This window comes from Podarcis pityusensis, assembly GCF_964106645.2.
Source record: "Podarcis pityusensis genome assembly, chromosome: 1".
Taxonomy (NCBI): Eukaryota; Metazoa; Chordata; class Lepidosauria; order Squamata; family Lacertidae; genus Podarcis; species Podarcis pityusensis.
The window spans coordinates 131,806,238-131,826,456 of NC_138028.1; the positions used below are offsets into that span (position 1 = coordinate 131,806,238).

Consider the following 20,219-nt stretch of genomic DNA (forward strand, 5'->3'; position numbering starts at 1 on the left):
CTTTTTTGTCAGTTAAAGGTAAAGGTAAAGGGACCCCTGACCATTAGGTCCAGTCGTGGCCGACTATGGGGTTGCAGCGCTCATCTCGCTTTATTGGCCGAGGGAGCCGGCGTACAGCTTCCGCATCATGTGGCCAGCATGACTAAGCCACTTCTGGCGAACCAGAGCAGCACACAGAAACGCCGTTTACCTTCCCGCCAGAGCGGTACCTATTTATCTACTTGCACTTTGAGGTGCTTTCGAACTGCTAGGTTGGCAGGAGCAGGGACCGAGCAACGGGAGCTCACCCCGTTGCGGGGATTTGAACCGCCGACCTTCTGATCAGCAAGTCCTAGGCTCTGTTATATATCCATAATTGCCATTACACTTTCTGCTACTTCGGATTGCCTAACCACCAATGTTTGTACCATAGCAACAATCTGAATATCCTAAATTCCTGGTTTATGTACATGACAAAAGCTAGAACTGGTCCTCTAGACTTACAGCCATGCTCCCTTTTTTCGTGTTTTTAAAAGAACTGCCTTGAAAACAAAATGGCAAACCATGTGATTTTAGTAGTAGTAACGAGCTGAATTTTACGGGACTTAGCTATGAGGCAGGATGCAGAAACACCTGCCCATGGCCTAGTTTGCCCTTTTGCATTAAAAAGCACACACTCGCAAGGATACAGTTTACTCAAGTACTTCACTTGCGCACTGTTACCAATCTACGGCAAATTTACTGGACCGAATGATCAGAACTTTCAGGTACCATTAATTCTCCACTTACCTAAATGCGGAAACAGGTCAGCATCCAGCTGCTGTTTCTGAGTGCACAGTTTCACCAGTCTCTGTAGCCGGCTCATACAGGATGAGTGCGGAGAGAAGGCTGTGGCTTTCATAAGGATCCTGTCCACCCCGGGCGGGTCTGGGCCAGGAGCCCTAGTAGGGTGCAGGGGGGGCAGCGGTCTTTTGTTAGACAGCTGCCTGGCTTGTGCTATAGTGTACGTGGTGGGAGCCACTCCCTGCACTGGTAGGCTGGTGTTCTGAGGTTGAGGTGACTTGCAGACTAAGCCCTGCTGTAGCCCTGCTGGCTTTAGAGAAGTTGGTAATGGCGAGAGATGGGAGTGCTGTTGCTGCTGCTGCTGCTGCTGCTGCTGCAAAGGTGCAGGAAGAGGGCTAAAGTGCTCTTGGCGAACTTTCAGAATCTCTGTTTCTCTCTGGCGCTGCCGGTTCTGGGCTAATTTGCTCTGCAGCTTCTTCTTCACCGTTGCCCCTTTCTTGAGATCTTCATCTTCCTCGTTGAAAGCAAAGGGGTCTTCCAGTTCTGCTTCCAAGTAGTGGAGAGGAAGCCTGGCACCCGGTGGAGAGAGGGACATCCCGTCTAGTCCATTGGGCATCTTCAAGGCCAGTGGAGGAACTGTCAGGCTGAAGGCCACAGAATCCATCTGGTGCCTAACTTTTACCTCCTCGACGGGGTCATTCTTTTTCTTCCTCTCCTTTTTCGGTAAAAAGCCAAGTACTTGCAGATGACTGTTGCAGTACCTTTGAGAAGCAAGACCATCAGAATTATTTTCTCCTCGCCAGCTCTTAAGCATGGTGAAACTAGAAACTAGAATTCATGAGAAAGTAGCTTAAATGGCATAAGTATATTTTTTTTGTGAGAAACCTCAATGGAGAACGTTTAAATGAGTATCTCATAGCCAATTATAAACTTTCAAATATAAAGATATTATTTGAACTGCATATTACATTATCTATATTATAACTATAGATACAATGTACTTTCAATTGAACTGCACATCAGAACATTTGCAGAATTACAGTCTGCATTTCAGTGGAGTCCATATATGGAAAAACTGTGACATAAAAGCACAGCAGACATCTTTCAAGGCGATCTCTTTTCTTACCCTAATAAAAATAACTGTGTTAGGTTCTACACGTTTCTGTGAAAAGCTTGCATCCCTAACACTTCAATCTTATGCTTGAAAAGGATGCAAAGCAGAAATTTTATTAGTAGCCCAAGTGACAGAAAATGGTTTAACAAAGAACAAGAGTGGGTGGTTTTTTCCTTTGAGAATTATGAAGTCAAAGAGCAAAGAGGGACTATGTTTTTTGGCTTGAGGCAAACAATTTTAAAGCTGGAAATATTGGACTTGGGAACAGGAAGACCAGGGTTTAAATCCTCACTCAGCTATGAAAATCACTGGGTGTCTTTGGGCTACCCGCTTTCAGTCTAAGCTTCCACACACAGCTGTTGAGAAGATAAAAAGTAGATAACCTGTACACTCCAGCCAGCCTTGGATGGAGGGTGGGTTGTTGTTATAATCATCACTGTGGAACACTTAATGGGGAAACACATTAATATTAGGCCAGTATATTAGCTGTGCTGCTTTCAGCACCCACTAAAAACTTTTTTGGGTTAGGCAAGCATGCCCCCAAACATATTTTTAATATGTAATTTTTATGTGCATATTCCTTGAGAAAAATGCTGATTTTATATATGCTTCAATACATTTTACATCAATTTATTTTTAACATTTTATTTTATTGGTAGTTTAAATATACATTTTATATTGTTTTAAGTACACCACTTGGAGGCTGGGGTCAGTTAAGCGGTATAAAAATCTTTTTGAATAAATGAACAGATTACACATTGCCTTCACCTCATTCCAATTTTCAGCAGAAGGTGCAATTTAAAGTTCAGTATTAAAAACAGCTTAACACTGACGCTAACTGGGGACTTGCAGAATTCAGATTTCCCAATTTCAGAATTTAGGGTTCTGGCTTACAGATATAATTCATTTCTTTAAAACTGTGTTTCTTTTGAATCCTTTTCAAAATCCTTTGAATCCTTTTGAGTAGGAAGCCCCCGCTTCAATCACAAATCTTAAGGAAAAATAACTCTGAAGGGAAAAACACCATCTTTTTATACACCTCTAGTTATGAATAAGTCCACAGTCTGCTTCTTTAATGTGTTAAACTGATACGCTTATGCTGCTTTCTTCTTGCTGTCCTCCATTTTCCAATGTTGTGACATGATGCTTCACACCTAGTTAACTTCCCTTGCCTTCCCAAAACACACATGTTAGAAAGTTATACACTTCATCTTGTGAGCCACAACAAAGCATTCCTACTGCCTATCGCATCAGCCTCCCCAGAAAAACTGGCAAATTATGCTAATTCAAAGCCCAAAGTATTCGCTGCTAACTAAAGAACAATCTGAACAGAAAAATATAGCGGGGGGGAGGGCTGCTTTGGAACTGCATAGGAGGTGGCACAGAGGGCTGCTGGATAAAAGAGGAAACAGTGAAAATCATTTCCTCCCATTTTATTCATGGGAACCTCCATGGGACCAGAGAGCACTTCCATCACTAGAGGGCCACACCTGGATACAACCCTAGGAAGGCAAGGCTGGAATTCTACTTGGGAGCAAAATTCCTTCATTTTGACAACCTGCAATGTCATATTAGAAGAACTGCTGCCAGGTGTCTACAGAAACCACTGTGTGCTCAGCAGACAGCGTTTCTCCAGTGATTTCCGAAGTCACTTTTATTAATGTTGGCTCACTGTCAAAACTTGTGGTACTCTGCCTCACAAGTTATGCAAATGGAACAACTGGGCAAATATTGCCTCAGTCTGCATACTTTATTCTGCTCCTATTCATGAGGGGCAATGAGATATGAAGGGCTGCGCTACAGTTTCACCCCACAGATACTCTACATCAGGCATCCCCAAACTCGGCCCTCCAGATGTTTTGGGACTACAACTCCCATCATCCCTGACCACTGGTCCTGTTAGCTAGGGATGATGGGAGTTGTAGTCCCAAAACATATGGAGGACCGAGTTTGCCTATGCCTGCTCTACAGAGAGGCCCTGTTTTTAAAGATTTCATCAGGTAATATCCAAGCACTTCAAAGAACACTTAATTCTCTCTTCTGCACAACTAGTGGAGATGTGGTACTTGCCCACTTTCGCATCCGGCACACCAAACACTGAAGTGCCCTGATCTAGTTGTCTTAGCAACAAGGGACATATTCCTTTCCATCCTCCTTAGCAAGAACAATATGGTCAATTGCCCTCAGTGACGTTGCCATGTAAACACATCTGATTATGGCACAGCACGACATTATCAAATTCGCATGTGATTCCTGATTGGCTGGGATCATATGGTGAAGGACAATTTAGAAACATGGGGTGGATTTCAACATATATGTACAGGGTCTGCATATGCAATGGGACTCCCTTTCCCCCTTATTCCCCAACGCATCCCTTAAAACTATTCTGGGTTTTTCTCAATGCTCCAAAGATTGGGGGGGGGGGGGAGAGGGAAAAGTCTCACTGTGAGAGTGGACCTTATTCTGCACACACAACAACTTAAATTGTACGCCACCCAAGGTGATAAAATGAGGCAGTGAGGGGCGATCCAAGTGGTCTCCCATTCAAACTGTTGACCAGATGTTGACCTGGGGAGCTTCTATCATGTGCCTTCAAACCATGCTTCAGGCCACCCCTGAGACTGTCGCTGCTGTTTTCAAAACTGTGCGCCCATTACTTACCTACGGTCCTCAGATTTGGGGATGGGGTTGGTGCAGCGTTGGCTATTGTACTTGGCCACATATTCACATTGCTTGAAGGGAGCAGTCTTATCCTCCAGAACGTGCCTGATACAGAAGGCGTAGCCGTTAAGTCGCCTCTGCTTGCACAGTTTGGGGCTGTACGAGCACAACGGCTTATTGTCAACCTCAGAAAAGTGTATGTGTTTGCCTTCATACATCACGTGACTCTTTTCCTTGTGAACATCAGCTGAAACAAGACCCACCACCGCCAAAACAACAAAGAGTTAAAAACGAGTTTCAAAGTCAATGAAGAAGATAAAAGTTTTAGTTCTAATCTATCTGAAGAGGACCAGTTACCCAATTTTAAATCTTCTCTACCATGTCAATGTCAGCAAAGAGCCCCGCAGACACCACTATCCCGGAATGATGACGAGTCAAGATGAAGCAGATTGTCTAAGAGGAATAACACAGAGAAATTGTGTTAATGAAAATGTATGAAACTGCTCACAGAGCGCAAATGAATCAATTTGATCTCCCCAGAAAAATCATCAGCTGGAACACCAACTTAACAATTTGAATGTGAAATACTCTTTGCACAGGATTATCTCTAAGGATATGATCTCCATTTTCTGAAGAATTTGCTATGGTGAATTCTACCAGCAACGTATGGGAAAGCGTTCACTGATGTCCTCCCTTCTAGGTACACTGCAAGTTTTAGAACTGTTTTAGCTACAGCCACTTTAGCGCCAAATCATGGCAGAAAGCTGGCAAAATGGGGGTAAGCAAATCCCAACACCCTCTGCCAAACCTTCTGGAAAAGCAACGTTGTAAAATTAGCAAAGATATATCATAACTGTGACAATCTATGTTGGAAATGTAAAGAAAAGGAAGGAACCTTTTATCATATGTGGTGGACCTGTCCCAAGGTGAAAGACTTCTGGGAAAAGATTTATAATGAATTGAAAAAAATGTTGAAATATACATTTATAAAGAAACCAGAGGCCTTTCTTCTTGGAATAATAGGTTTGGAATTGCCCAAGAAAGATGGTAAATTATTCTTGTATGCCACAACTGCTGCTCGTATTTTGCTAGCTAAAAAGTGGAAAACCCAAGAATTACCAACGACAGAAGAATGGCAGGTGAAGATGATGGATTTTTCAGAGCTAGCCGACCTAACCGAAAAAGTCCGCGACCAGAAGGAGGAGGAGTATCAGGAAGACTGGATTAAATTTAATGATTATTTAGTTAAATATGTTAAGTTAAATTAACTGAAAACAGCTTGCAGATACTTAATTGGCATAGGATTTTATTTAAGTTAAGTGATGAATTAATATGTTTAATTTCATAATGTGAAGCTCTAAGGATGTTAATGTTTAAGTTAAATTTTATAAGAACTGTGATTTGGAAAACCGTTAAAAGGACATGCAATGAAATTCAACCAAGGGGAAACGAGGAAGTCACTTAACAATGTTAATAAGAGTAATTTTTAATAAGGCTATGATTTTTGTTTGTTTGTCTTATGTGTTTGTTTGTTTATAATGTTGTGAAAACTAATAAAAAAAATTGGAAAAACAAAAAGGAAAAGCAACGTTGAGAGAGAGCAATATGGAGCAGACTGACACTAGGTAAGGGCAGGGGCACTAAATACTTTCCCCACCCATCGCTTCTCAGCTTTAAATCTCCCCTTCAGCTGAATTTCCACCTTCAGAGATCAAAACATGAGTCTATGCTTGACATTATATTCAAATTGTTGCTTTTTAAGGTATTGGTGCAAAACCCAACTATCTATCATTACAAGTGAGCAAAAGAACTTGGCATGAAATTTGGACTGATAGCAAAACGTGTATCCTGAGGTACAGTTAAGCTCCTATTTTACACTTAAATAATAATCTGGTTTCCACACAAAACATGCAGCTGGTGACATTCCTTTTGCAAATCAGCAGCTCGGAGGTTCATAAGAGGTTTAAAATCATGGTCACAAATCGACAAACACCTTGCTCCAAATATGTTTTGATTCAGCAATGTCTATGGTGGCTTGGCCATGTCCACAGAATGGAAGATGGCATGATCCCCAAGGTTAAGTTCCTTGGGGAGCTGGCTTCAATCAGCTGGCCCGTTGGGAGACCAACTGTGTTACAAAGATGTCTGCAAACATGACATGAAAGCCGACAATATTAACACCACCGCGTGGGAATCCCTTGCAGACGACCGCAACACCTAGAGACCATCTGTCAGGTCATGTATCCACAGCAGTTACTGGAGGAGCAATGACAGCTGGGAGGAGCGCAAAAGGAAGAAATGCCATGGTGCATCTGCAGAAGCACAACTGGACGCCTTCATCTGCTCCAGCCGCAACAAAACTTGGCTCTCCCACATCGGTCTCTACAGCCACAGCAGGCGCTGTAATTCTGATGGTTTGACTTCACCCCCAAAGACGCACTCTTCCATTATCTCTTGAGACAGGCGGATGCCAACCAACCAACCCCGCTTGCCCAACCAGGCTTCCTGCCTCCCAGACAGGGTTTGAAATTAGCAGGGTGCCAGGCGCACTTTGCACCTAAAGATTCTCCATTTGTGAGCACCTCTAAAACTCTGGGTGCCATTTTTTGTGCCTGGCTGACACTCAAGGGTTACTGAAATGTATGTGCTTTGAAGCCTCCAAGTATATGTTAAAGATAGACAATATGTTAAGGAGTTTAACAATAGAGAGTAGAGTGTTTTGAACACTGAAGTATGGTGCCAATATTTTTACTGTAAACACCAAATTACACTTATGTATTAACAATTTCTGCTAAAAATGTGATAGTAACAATGTGACTCTTATGTGAATTGTGTATTAGTTCACGCTTAGTTCAAAATAATAAATAAATAGTGTTGCCGACCCACCCCCACCCCCAAATGGCAACTAGACATTCTGTTTTGGTGCCCACAACCCAGGTCCCAGGATCCCAGCCGGCACCATGTAACACCGGTCTTGAAAGACCTACATTGGCTCCCAGTACATTTCTGAGCACAATTCAAAGTGTTGGTGCTGACCTTTAAAGCCCTAAACGGCCTCGGTCCTGTATACCTGAAGGAGCATCTCCACCCCCATCGTTCTGTCCGGACACCGAGATCCAGCACCGAGGGCCTTCTGGCGGTTCCCTCATTACGAGAAGTGAGGTTACAAGGGAAACAGACAGAAGGCCTTCTCGGTAGTGGCTCCCACCCTATGGAATGCCCTCCCATCAGATGTCAAGGAAATAAGCAGATACAGTGGTGCCTCGCAAGACGAAATTAATCCGTTCCGCCAGTATCTTCGTCTAGCGGTTTTTTCGTCTTGCGAAGCAACCCTATTAGCGGCTTAGCGGATTAGCGCTATTAGCGGTTTAGCGGCTATTAAAGGCTTAGCGGCTTAGAAAAGGGGGGGGGAGCAAAAAAAACCCTCAAGACTCGCAAGACATTTTCGTCTTGCGAAGCAAGCCCATAGGGAAATTCGTCCTGCGAAGTGCATTGAAAACGGAAAACCCTTTCGTCTAGCGGGTTTTCCGTCTTGCGAGGCATTCGTCTTGCGGGGCACCACTGTATCCTATTTTTAAAAGACATCTGAAGGCAGCCCTGTTTAGTTTGTAATATTTAATGCTGTATTGTTTTTAACACTCAATTGGGAGCTGCCCAGAGTGGCTGGGGAACCTCAGGCAGATGGGCAGGGTATACATCATCATCATCATCATCATCATCATTATTATTATGCTCCTAGCTTTTTTTACCCCAGTTTCTAACACTGCATTCAGATGCTCTCAGTATCTGACCCATTCACATACATGGAGTTGCAAGAATGCTCCATACAACTGATGATTCCCTCAACCTGCTGCCATCTCATGTGCCCCCTTCTACCTTCCTTCACTGCTACTCTCTCACATGTTGGAAAAGGGAATAATAATAATAATAATAATAATAATAATAAATTTTATTTATACCCCGCTCTCCCCAGCCAAGGCCAGGCCCAGGGCGGCTAACAAGCAATAATAAAAACAAGTTGAATGAATACAACTTAAAAACAAAATTAAAATACAACATTAAAATATTGAAACATTAAAATATTAAAATGCAGCCTCATCACAGGAGGAGAAAGGAAAAAGAAAAAAGAAAGAAGAAAGAGGGGGAGGGAATCAAATTGGCTCCAAGCCAAAGGCCAGGTGGAACAACTCTGTCTTGCAGGCCCTGCGGAAAGAGATCAGATCCTGCAGGGCCCTGGTCTCATGAGGCAGAGCGTTCCACCAGGCCGGAGCCAGTGCTGAAAAGGCCCTGGCTCTGGTTGAAGCTAATCTAACTTCCTTAGGGCCCGGGACCTCTAGGGTGTTGCTATTTATGGACCTTGAGGCTCTCAAGAAGGGTCAGACATCCTCTTATTTCTGAATAGTAAACAAGCAGAGCATGGTTTGGGATAGTTCGGAAAACTGCTCAAACTTTGTCACCAGGGGACATCAAAGCCTCCCTCTCGACTCCTGGCTTATGCAGCGTTACCAGGGTCCAAACTGGAGGCTGGACAAGTAAACTGCGTAGGGGTGGTCTGGAGCAAAAGCTGGAAGGGGAACTCTGGTCCACTGTTGCCAAGCAAATGACACATGTTCCCTGGTCACACAGCAGGTGGGAGGCAGCATTTAAAGGCTACTGATCAGCCAGGCCAGATAGGATTCCTTCAGCGGATGCAAGGAATAAAGAAAGCTCAGGGGTGGCTTAAAAAAAAAAACTCCCTGTCTTGATGTCAGCAGTGAGCACCCTGGACCAAAAATCCTGCACACCTTTCTGAGTTGTGTGGAATGGCCTTAAGTGAGCAGGGCTGGGTAACTAAGAGCGGAAGAAGTCAAGCTGGTTGGCAGCAGCTGCAAGAAGTGGAGGAGGGGGGTGCAGGTGTGCTGTCAAGTTTCCCAAAGGATGGAAGGCAAAGCCCCAAGAGCCTTGGGGTGGTTTTGCTACAAGCCAACTCAACTGCAGACAGCCAAACAACACGGAAGAATGTAAGCCTCTATGCCAGCACAAGGGATCACCTCTACTCTCATGCTGCAAATTCCTGGTGCCATTCTCACAGGATGGTACTTGTATACTGATACTCATTATGTATAAGAATACAAGGAACCAACGAATAATTTTTGATATGGTTTAGGAAGCTTGATGGCAACACAGTCTAATTTCCATAGTGGATGCCCTCTTATTTTCCAACCATACAAGGTTACCTTTCTGATCTGGTAGCCCATGGTTCTTTCTAATGATTGTTTCACCGTGTGCCATGGCTAACCGTGACAATTTGGCACCCGCTCACCTATATTTTAGGGGTTGAATATAGTTTACGCTGCAAAATAATATTGCAATTAGCAATGATTCAAGAATCCAAATTATGAGAGCATTTATTCCACAAACCTTTTAAAAGACTCAGTAGTATAGATACAGCAAATCCAAGCAGCAACCAAATCTCACTTCAGTATGTGTGGTTCCTTAAAATACAGTGGTACCTCGGGTTAAGTACTTAATTCGTTCCGGAGGTCCGTACTTAACCTGAAACTGTTCTTAACCTGAAGCACCACTTTAGCTAATGGGGCCTCCCGCTGCTGCCGCCACGCTGCCGGAGCACGATTTCTGTTCTCATCCTGAAGCAAAGTTCTTAAACTGAAGCACTATTTCTGGGTTAGCAGAGTCTGTAACCTGAAGCGTATGTAACCCCAAGGTACCACTGTATAGCACTTTGTAGGCCACTGTTTTACTTGAAGATGACAGTGGGCTGTTAACATGTTTGTACGGATTTCATGTTTTATATGGACAATAAACATTCAAATCAAACAAAAATCCTTGTCAAGAGAGCCTGGGAGGATAGATAGAAGGGCAATTGCCAAAGTGGGGAGACCAGGCCTGCTTTTCAAAACCGTATACCTACAAATTAAAACAAATTTGTTTCCAGGTCCTGAAAAGGTGAGAGGAAACACTTGCCTCCTTCCCAAACAATATTCCTGGGTGGGGTTTTTTTGCTGGGGGAGGTGTTGGAAACAAATTGCATCTCCTCCACAACTCTTAGAACTGTCTTCAGAAGAGATAGGCAGAACATTATTCTCCCTTGTGGCCTACCTGTCAGTGGTGGCTGTGGACCAGGGGTAGAAAGCAGGATTTCCCTCACTTCAATACTGTCTGCAAGTGCAATGATTTACATTCCCCCAACAGAAACGAACGGCATGCAGGAAAAAGTGATATGATGCACCTGAAGGGGTAGGAGTCAAAACCTGTCCCCTGTCTCTGTGACCACAGCAGCCAATTGAAAGACACATTCTGACCGGGTTCTGTTGCTTGGTCACGCAGGGGTGCTATGAGCTGGTTTTCATATGAACAGATGCTGAGCATTGTTCCTTGATTTAAAGGCCAGAAAGAATATTTTTACTCCTCAATTCATAGCTTTTTTTATTTTTACAAATTATGACAAACAAGATTAGACTAGCTTATGTGTTCTGGGAGTCATGGTTCCACGGTCGATTCTTTTTGGTTCAATTCGTGATTAGCAATTTATTAAGGTTTTCAATCGTACAAAAAGTGCAAACAAAAACTAGGTTATTCCTGCATATAACTGAATCCCATCTCTCTCCTCACCCTCATGCTCATCCTCTATGTATGTATAGTAGGACTGAATATTCTCAGGCATGGAAAAGAACAAATTAAACAAGATAAAATCTTTTTAAAGAGAAGGATAGTACATAAAAAAACCCTGCTTCTCTCCTCAGCCACTATTCAGCTCAAAGTAATTGCCCTATAGTACTGTAAACCGGTCTTCATTCCCCCTTCACATCCATGCCACTCACTCCTGAGTGCCAACGGGAGCAAGTTTTGTAGCTAACAATTCAACTCTGGTGGCTTCTTTGAGTCCTGGACCAACTGCTTCACCACCAAAGTTGCTCTACAGACACACACTTGCCATGTTCAGTCGCAATGCTGACCATAAGCCATAGTTATGCAAATTATTCTATGCACACTGCTCTACAGTCCCTGTTTTGCTCCTCCCTTCCTAGAGCTGGGAGGCAAACCACAGAGTGCCTGGCTTAGCATTAACATCCAAGCCAGCACTTGTGGTTTGTTTCTCCAAAGCAAACTTGCTTAGGCATTAATTGACGTCTTACCAGATGATTAGCAGCAAGGGACAATTCTGCATCATATGGTGCAGTCTTGCCCTAAAGTATCGCAGCAACAATATTTTGGAAACATCTGCAAACTAACAGTACTTAAATGTTGTATGTGTGTGTTTATGTATGGGGTAGTACCTCTGGTGGGGGGGGGCATGTTGTGCCCCTTCTGAGGTAGTTTGTCCACCTCTGGTCCCCACCCTGCACTCAGCTCTCACTTGTGGCTCCTGTCAGCATGCAACAGCAGACACATCCTGGGAACAGCTTCGACCGGCTAAACCAAGTGAGGGGAGCCAACGGGTCTCAAACCCTTGGTGAGCTAGGGCTAGGGACTTCCCCTGCATGCAAAGACAGACTCCAGCAGATTGAGTGGGCAAGACCAATAGTGGGTCCAATGGTCAAGAAGGCAGTTTCTGCACGTGATATAGAGGGAAGTGAGGGGCAGATGGGGCTCATCAACCTGGAAAGGTAACCCATGTAGAAGGAACACGGATCCAAACCTCCACTGTCTTGCAGGTTATCTTTAGAATAAAAGGTTAAGGAGTAATCTCTACACAACTGCAGAGTGGAGTCCCTAAGATGGTTGGATGGCACCTTGCACACCACCTTCCGGCAACTCTTGGAGCCAAGCTGGTTCCAAACGTATTGCTCTGTGTTCCTTTGGACAACATAATCGAGGCCAAGAGGGGTGTCTAGCTGTCTGGTCAGCCCAGGACCTCCATACAAACTGCCCAGACTTGCACCCTGGGGAGGTCACTTTGATGCTGCTAACACATTCATTTGACTTCACCCCCAGAGGAGTACTCCACTGTCTTTCAAGACAGATGGATGCCAACAACTCTCTTCTCTCTACACACGCATACACTTGCCTAAGGCTCTTGTCATACAGCTTGCTTGACTACCAAGAAACGGCGACTTGAACTACAGTGCAATGGGCATCTGAGAGCTTCTGGCCATCATAGTAGCGTTAAATGGCCATGCTGGTGACCAGCCAAGGTAAGCTGCAGAGGGACAGTCATGACAGCCCAGAACAACTCCTCAACAATAATCCTGTCCTTTAGTACTCTTCCCAAACACTGCTTCTTTCCGACATAGTTCAACTTACAACTTACTTTTTAACCTATATGTGTCTCTATATCCAAGAATTGAGTGCACAGGCATCTACTACAATCTCCACCCACCCAACCCCCCAAAATTCGGAGCTCATATAGAATCTTACTACAGTGGTACCTCGGGTTAAGAACTTAATTCGTTCTGGAGGTCCGTTCTTAACCTGAAACTGTTCTTAACCTGAGGTACCACTTTAGCTAATGGGGCCTCCCGCTGCCGCCGCGCAATTTCTGTTCTCTTCCAGAAGCAAAGTTCTTAACCCGAGGTACTATTTCTGGGTTAGCAGAGTCTGTAACCTGAAGCATCTGTAACCTGAAGTGTCTGTAACCCGAGGTACCACTGTATATGGAAGGAAGCAAGGCAGGTCCATGGAAGAATCTTTTATCCTTCCGTGGTAGGAGCATTTCTAGTGGTAATCCCTGCTGTAAATGGTGGAGGAATACAGTGGTAATCCTCACCAGAGATCAAGAGAGTTAGTAAACTATTGCAGCTCTGAAAAAGGAAAGATCTGAATACATTCCCAAGCCTCCACAACTGTCATGTGTGACAGTTCATTGCGCGAACGAGAAATTCAGTCACAGTACATCTAACCAATTGAGATCTAGCTTATGCTACATTCTGACAGCATGATCCTAACTGTGGACAATTAAAGCAGTATCATATCACTTTTAACAGTCATTCCTTCCCTCAAAGAATCCTGGGAACTGTAGCATGTTAAGGCTGCAAAGAGCTTTAGGAAACCTCTATTCCCTTACAGACCTACAACTTCAGAGTGGTTTAACAATCAATCGCTCACCCCAGAAAACTCCGGGAATTATAGCTCTGTATGGGAAATAGGGGGTCTCCCAATCAATGTTAAAAACTCAGGTATATAAGTTTATCACCAAATGGCACTACAACAGAAAGTCTAGGTACCTTTTTTGCAGTGGTATGTATGTATGTATGTATGTATTCTTTTCAATTCATTTCTATACTGCTTTATATTTTTTTTTTAAATATCAAACCAGTGTACAGCACATTAAAACATCAAATAAAACAATCCAGAATAAAACAAACAAATTCAAGTTTCAAAGAAATTATTTCAGATCCTTCTCTAAGAGACAGTTTGCCTTCCCCATATTTATTTACCTACTTAATTTATAGAGCTGCCCCATAGCAGAAGTACTGTGCTCTAGGAAGTCATTGTGGTGTAGTGGTTAAGAGTGTTGGACTAGGACCTGGGAGATCAGGGTTCAAATCCCCACTCACTCACAAAGCTCAATGGATGACCTTGGGCCATTCACAACCTCTTAATCTGCCTCGCAGAGAAATTGTAGGGATTTAACTAAGGAGGGAGGTGAACCATGTACTCCTTGGAGAAAAAGGTGGAAAACTGATGCAATAAATAAGATCTTCTGCTTAGCTGCTTAAGAAAGCTGGAGGGGCCAGCCAGGTGGAGATGTCAGTCGCCAACCTTGCATCCAGACATCTCCACCTGGTTGCAATTGGGCGTGCGTCAGTCACAAAACGCACCTGGCGCCTGGGAAATCTTGAACACTATATCAGCATCCTCCCAGTAGTGATGTATGGAAGTGAGAGCTGGACCATAAAGAAGGCTGATCGCCAAAGAATTGATGCTTTTTGAATTAAGGTGCTGGAGGACTGCAAGGACTGCAAGAAGATCAAACCTCTCCATTCTTAGGGAAATCAGCCCTGAGTGCTCACTGGAGGACAGATCCTGAAGCTGAGGCTCCAATACTTTGGCCACCTCATGAGAAGAGAAGGCTCCCTGGAAAAGACCCTGATGTTGGGAAAGATGGAGGGCACACGGAGAAGGGGATGACAGAGGACGAGATGGTTGGACAGTGTTCTCAAAGCTACCAGCATGAGTTTGACCAAACTGTGGGAGGCAGTGGAAGACAGGAGTGCCTGGCATGCTCTGGTCCATGGGGTCACAAAGACTTGGACACGACTAAACAACAACATATCAGCATCCTGAACAAACTAAACTTCCCAGGGTTCTTTGGGGGAAGCCATGACTGTTTATAAAGTGGTATGATACTGCTTTAAATGCATAGTGCAGATGGAGCCCATGCTTACTAAGAAGATCCACTGAATTTAATGGTGCTTCCCTACTATTTGCTTAGAACGGCAATCTTTGTTTTCAAGGTGCTAGTTATCAAGACAGAAACCCCTTCTACATCATGTTCTAGAGGTGACGTGAGGAACTTTCTCAACCCAAGGGCCACGGTTCCTTCGCCGAAAACTTCCAAGGGCTACACACCTAAACATTTGGGGTGGGAAGTAGAGCCAGTGAGGGGTGTGCTCTGGGAAGCATTTAAGGGCCGAATAGAGATGTTCAGAGGGACACGGGTGGTGCTGTGGGTTAAACCACTGAGCCTAGGACTTGCCGATCAGAAGGTCGGCAGTTCAAATCCCCGCAACGGGGTGAGCTCCCGTTGCTCGGTCCCTGCTCCTGCCAACCTAGCAGTTCGAAAGCACATCAAAGTGCAAGTAGATAAATAGGTACCGCTCTGGCGGGAAGGTAAACGGCGTTTCCGTGCGCTGCTCTGGTTCGCCAGAAGCGGCTTAGTCATGCTGGCCACATGACCCGGAAGCTGTACGCCGGCTCCCTCAGCCAATAAAGCGAGATGAGCGCCACAACCCCAGAGTCGGTCACAACTGGACCTAATGGTCAGGGGTTCCTTTACCTTTACTAGAGATGTCAAGAAGGCTGCATTCGGCCCCAGACATTCCCCACTGATTTCTAGAGATTTATACTGAAATCACATAATAGTGTCAGATATTAATAACGACCTGCTGCTGAGCATTTTATATCCCATCAGCCATGGCCTAGACACAGCATCCCCATTCCCTTTGCCCAGGGTTTCTGCTGAAATCTTCCATGGCGGACGCTAACTCATGTGAATTTAGGGTCAGCCTTTCCTTGGTTTGCTATGTTTCAGGAGGGATCACCTAGGAGCCAATACTGGTGAAACACAAAGCCCTTTGAGCCACCACATTTCTCTCCTCCATGGACCTTGGGATCATGGCGAATCGAGTCCAATCTTATGGACATTGACAGCACTATCCTATGGAATGTTTATTCCAAAGTAAGCCCGGTGCGTTCAAGGGGGCTTGCTCCCAGGTACGTGCAAAGGACTGTACCCCTAATGTGAAAACAAGTTCCCCTGAAAGTCGTTGCAACTTACTTCCACATCCTGCATTTAGGATCAGAGTGAAAGTGACTCATATCGTCTTGCTCTCAGTATTAACACCCACATATCAGAAAGATGTTAATTTAGTCCCAGCAGCATTTTTCTCATTATCATCAGTAATTCTATATTTGAACACTTTGAGCCACTTTTTAAAAAATCTCCAGAAGCTAGATGTGAAAAAACTGCTCCCATTCTGTCTTTCTAAAACTGATACAGCTTTAGAATCTGAAGACAGGGTAGGCTGGTGGAACCAAAATATTCAGTACTAAAGGGGGGGGGGAGCATGTGCTACCTCACTGAGAGAGCTGTCAGATAACCCTTATTTTAGAGTTCCTTCCCTCAAGCCCCCCGCCCGCCCAGGAAATATGATAATACTCATTACTCTGAAATATTGTATTTATGTACCACTTTGCAGAATGAAACCTTCAACTTTAGATTGTCTCTTATTTTAAAATTGTAGTTCTCTCTGCTTTGGAAGAGTAACTACCACTTACTAAGTCATAACATTTCTCAGTGCACATACACCCATGTGGTGAGATTTTTACCACCTCCTGATTGCCTGGATGTCTGATTGAATGTGGATAGTAAAGGTTCTTCGCTCCATGCGGACAGGTGGCAAAAGCAACTGGCTATGTGGTAGTTATTTGCCACTCATGGAAATTAACTACTTTATAACAGTGAACTGTATTCAACCCACATTTTGCAATTATTTAAGATGTACTGGCATTCATGAAAAGCTAGCTTTAATTCTGCTGAAATCAGTAAGACAGGCAGAGCAATTATTTGGAGGCATGCAAAAAGCTACCTAGGTAAAGGTAAAGAGTAAAGGACCCCTGGACGGTTAAGTCCAGTCAAAGGCGACCATGGGGTTGTGGCGCTCATCTCGCTTTCAGGCTGAGGGAGCCTGAATTTGTCTGCAGACAGCTTTCCGGGTCACGTGGCCAGCATGACTAAGCCACTTCTGCTGCAACGGGACACCGTTACGGAAACCAGAGCGCACGGAAACACTGTTTACCTTCCCGTCGCAGTGGTACCTATTTATCTACTTGCACTGGCGTGCTTTCAAACCGCTAGGTTGGCAGGAGCTGGGACAGAGCAACAGGAGCTCACCCTGTTGCGGGGATTCGAACCGCCAACCTTCTGATCTGCAAGTCCAAGAGGCTCAGTGGTTTAGACCACAGCGTCATCTGCTAACTAGGGCCCCCTAGTCAGCACCCTGTGCTGTATTTGGGGTAAGGAAGGGTCTTAACATTAGGTAGTTGTGTTTTAAATCGTAATGTTCATATTTGTATAACTTTTTTTTTGCATTTCCACCCTAAGCTACTTATTTAAAAGTAAAATTTACTTATTTTAATGGAGTAAGAGTCCAGTATGAGGGGAGGGATTTAAAAGGTAGTTCCTATGAAGATAAGGCCATGTTCACTTTTACCAAAGCTAAGTGCAACTACTGAAATACACTTAAGAAACGGTTGCTGCTGGTGATGTTAAAATTGTAAGCTCCTTGGAACAAGAAACTGTCCTCTTATACTTTGGAAAACACCCAAACACATGGTGACTTTTTTAAGAATGTGTAGACTAGGCCTCAGCATTGAAGCACTTACGGTAGTACAGACAAAACGGCTTTAACAAAACACCACCAAATAATGCATAGGGTTATAGTGTCACAGGTTGCAGTTTTGGTCCATCATTCTACAGAGTGACAAAGTTGTTGTTATCTCACTCAGCATAACAGCACTCTTGAGCGTTGGGAAGTCCATTCAAGGTACAGTTCTGTAATGCATTTATAACAGAATGCTTGCATGAGTGCTTTGCAGAACAGACACTTGAAGCCACACTCTTTGCCAGAACTAAAACGAAAATGTCCCACCAATCATCTAAGAATAATGGGAAATTGCCTATATAGGTACTGTATTCCATTGGAATCTCAGAAAAGCTCACCTGACACATCTGATTTCAATTCCCCCATGCAATGGGGCTTCTATTCTGCATACAAAACAAGGACAGAGATCCAAAAACATACTTTGAGTGCAGCCAAGACTTTAAACTCGAGCACTGTTTTGTTTTGTTTTTAAGCCTTTCAATTTCTGTGAATGGCAGGTCCCAATGGCAAGTCCCAAACTGCATTCTAAACTCCTTTCAGTTTCAGAAACTGTTTTGACATGTGGCTTGAAGAGGCACGCTATGAGAAACACAAATCCAAAGCTCCCTTCATGGATACACAGAACTAGATTCACAGCTCTTGCAATCCTGGCCAAAAGTTCACCTGGAGATGGAGGAACTGAATGTACTGTAAGCATTCAAGCCCAAGTTAACTTTTTGCAACATTGGCCTAGGAATCTGGCCATTGCAGACCTCTGCATTGATACAGTCCAGCCTCAAGGACTTGAGTTTATGCCTACACACAATTATCTTAATCTAGCCACATTTCTGAACGGACATTCCCGAAACTCATCTCTTCTGCAACAACTATCTCCTGAAGATTTTACGCTCAAACACTGACCATAGAAACAATATAACAACCATTTACAGAACGCTATCTGCGTCCTTGATTATGTGTTTATGTCCTAACACACCCCCAAGACCCTGGCTTGGGTAGTAAATTGTTTCCAGGCCAAGAAACGACGAGGCTAGCCTTTACAATTCCCACTCATTCACAAAAAACCGGGGTTTCATACAGAAACCCAGCATGCCTTTGCAAGTCTCTGACAGCACCTACGAAAGTACTGAAGTGGTAAGATCTGGTAGCCCTGGCCAAACGGGCGCCAGAAGTATGAAGCTGGGCACACCACCCTCCACCCACCACTTCCCACTCCCCTGGAACAAATCTTAAAACTAACCAAGGTTGTTTCTAGGCTTTTCCCTTTCTTTCTTTCTTTCTTTCTTTCTTTCTTTCTTTCTTTCTTTCTTTCTTTCTAGTGGGACCTTGCAACCAACACCACCTCTGCAGCATGATGATGCCCTTCCTCGCCTCGACTTGCGAGCCTTGAACCCTTCGCCTACCCCGCCAGCACCACGGAAAAGTTCCCGCTGCCCCATAACCATTTAAAATCAGGATTAACGTTCGTACTTGTGGGGCAGGAGGAGGAAAAGGTGGGCTTGCAAAGCAGCGTTTGGAAAAGGGGGAAACGCTTCTCCCCGCCCCCCCCCCCCCCAGCCAGCCACCTCTTTCCCAATGCAATTCAGGAGGGAGCGCCAAAATGTTCTTGCACTCATTTCAGGTCGCATTAAAACCCAAATTGAAGGAAGGGTCCGAGGTGGTGCTGGAGGGGGGCTCGGCGATGTCCAAAAAGCAAAACTTTAAAAGGCCGGTGGTGGCGTCGGAGGAAGCGGGGGGGGGGGAGATCCCGGCGGACGCGCTTCCCCGGGACCCCCCCCCCACTCCCCCAGGTCTAAAGGGGGCGAAGCGCGCCCCAAACTCGGGAGTGAAACCGTAGTGGAAAATAATAACAAATAGCCCGCTTCCCCCTCTCTCGCCGCCACCCCCCTCCACCACCGTCGCGCCCCGGTGTCTCTGATCCGCGGTCCGCCGGCCTCCCGCCGCCTAACCCCCGCCCGGGCTTCGGAGCTCCCTGGCCGAAGCGCCTTCCCCGCCACCTTCCGAAACCCCCTCTCGGAGGCCTGAGCCCGGGGCCTGTCCGGCGCTAGGCCGGGCCTCGTCGCGGGGGGCGGGGAGCCGCTAGGCCACAAGGCCCGTCTCTCTCCCGCCTCGGCCGGGCTCCCCTCCCTCCATCCACCGGCGCCCCTTTCCCTCGGTTCCCAGACGGGCCCGGCCACCCGCGGGTCCGGGAACTCCCCCCCCCCCGTTTCCACCCACCCCCCCTTTCGAAACCCGCGCGGCCCGGCTCCCTCACGCGCATCCCCGGCCTCGCGTAGCCCACCCGGCGGCTGTCCCCGCGCGCGCGGCGCCGCCTGCCGCCCTAGGCGAGCCCGGGGATGCAGGCCGGGCCTGGCTTACCTTTCCAGCTGGCCCTTTTTTTTTTTCTCCTCCCTCCTCTTCTCGGCTCTCTCGTCTCTCCCCCCTTTTTCTCCCCCTCTGTTGGGCTGGCAGAAGCAAGAGTTTCCTCCCCAGCGGAGGGAGCGGGGAAATGGGTCTCGGAGCTGCTGGAAGCGCTGAGGAAGCTTCGCTGCTTGGGTTTGCTGCTGCCCCCCTGGCTCTGAGGAGAAAGATCCCTGCTTTTTCTTTTTTTTTTTTTCTTTTTAGGCTTAGAACGGGAGCTCTTTTATTATGAGGATGAT

General features: G+C 45.4%; 1 protein-coding gene across 2 annotated transcripts in view; it reads right to left on the reverse strand.

Moving 5' to 3' along the window:
• INO80D (INO80 complex subunit D) overlaps positions 1 to 20,192 on the reverse strand; it is a 37,020-nt gene extending 16,828 nt beyond the window's left edge. The window contains exons 1-4 of one of the 2 annotated variants that reach the window (XM_081016344.1): positions 19,939 to 20,192; positions 4,916 to 4,990; positions 4,538 to 4,784; positions 769 to 1,523 (exon numbers count right to left, since the gene is read on the reverse strand). In XM_081016344.1, the coding sequence (XP_080872470.1) occupies positions 769 to 1,523; positions 4,538 to 4,755 (973 nt within the window). In that variant the 5' untranslated portion in view covers positions 4,756 to 4,784; positions 4,916 to 4,990; positions 19,939 to 20,192. Of the gene's footprint in view, positions 1 to 768; positions 1,524 to 4,537; positions 4,785 to 4,894; positions 4,991 to 19,938 lie in introns of both variants that reach the window. The other variant, XM_081016343.1, reaches the window with a different exon arrangement.
• Positions 20,193 to 20,219: the final 27 nt, after the last annotated feature.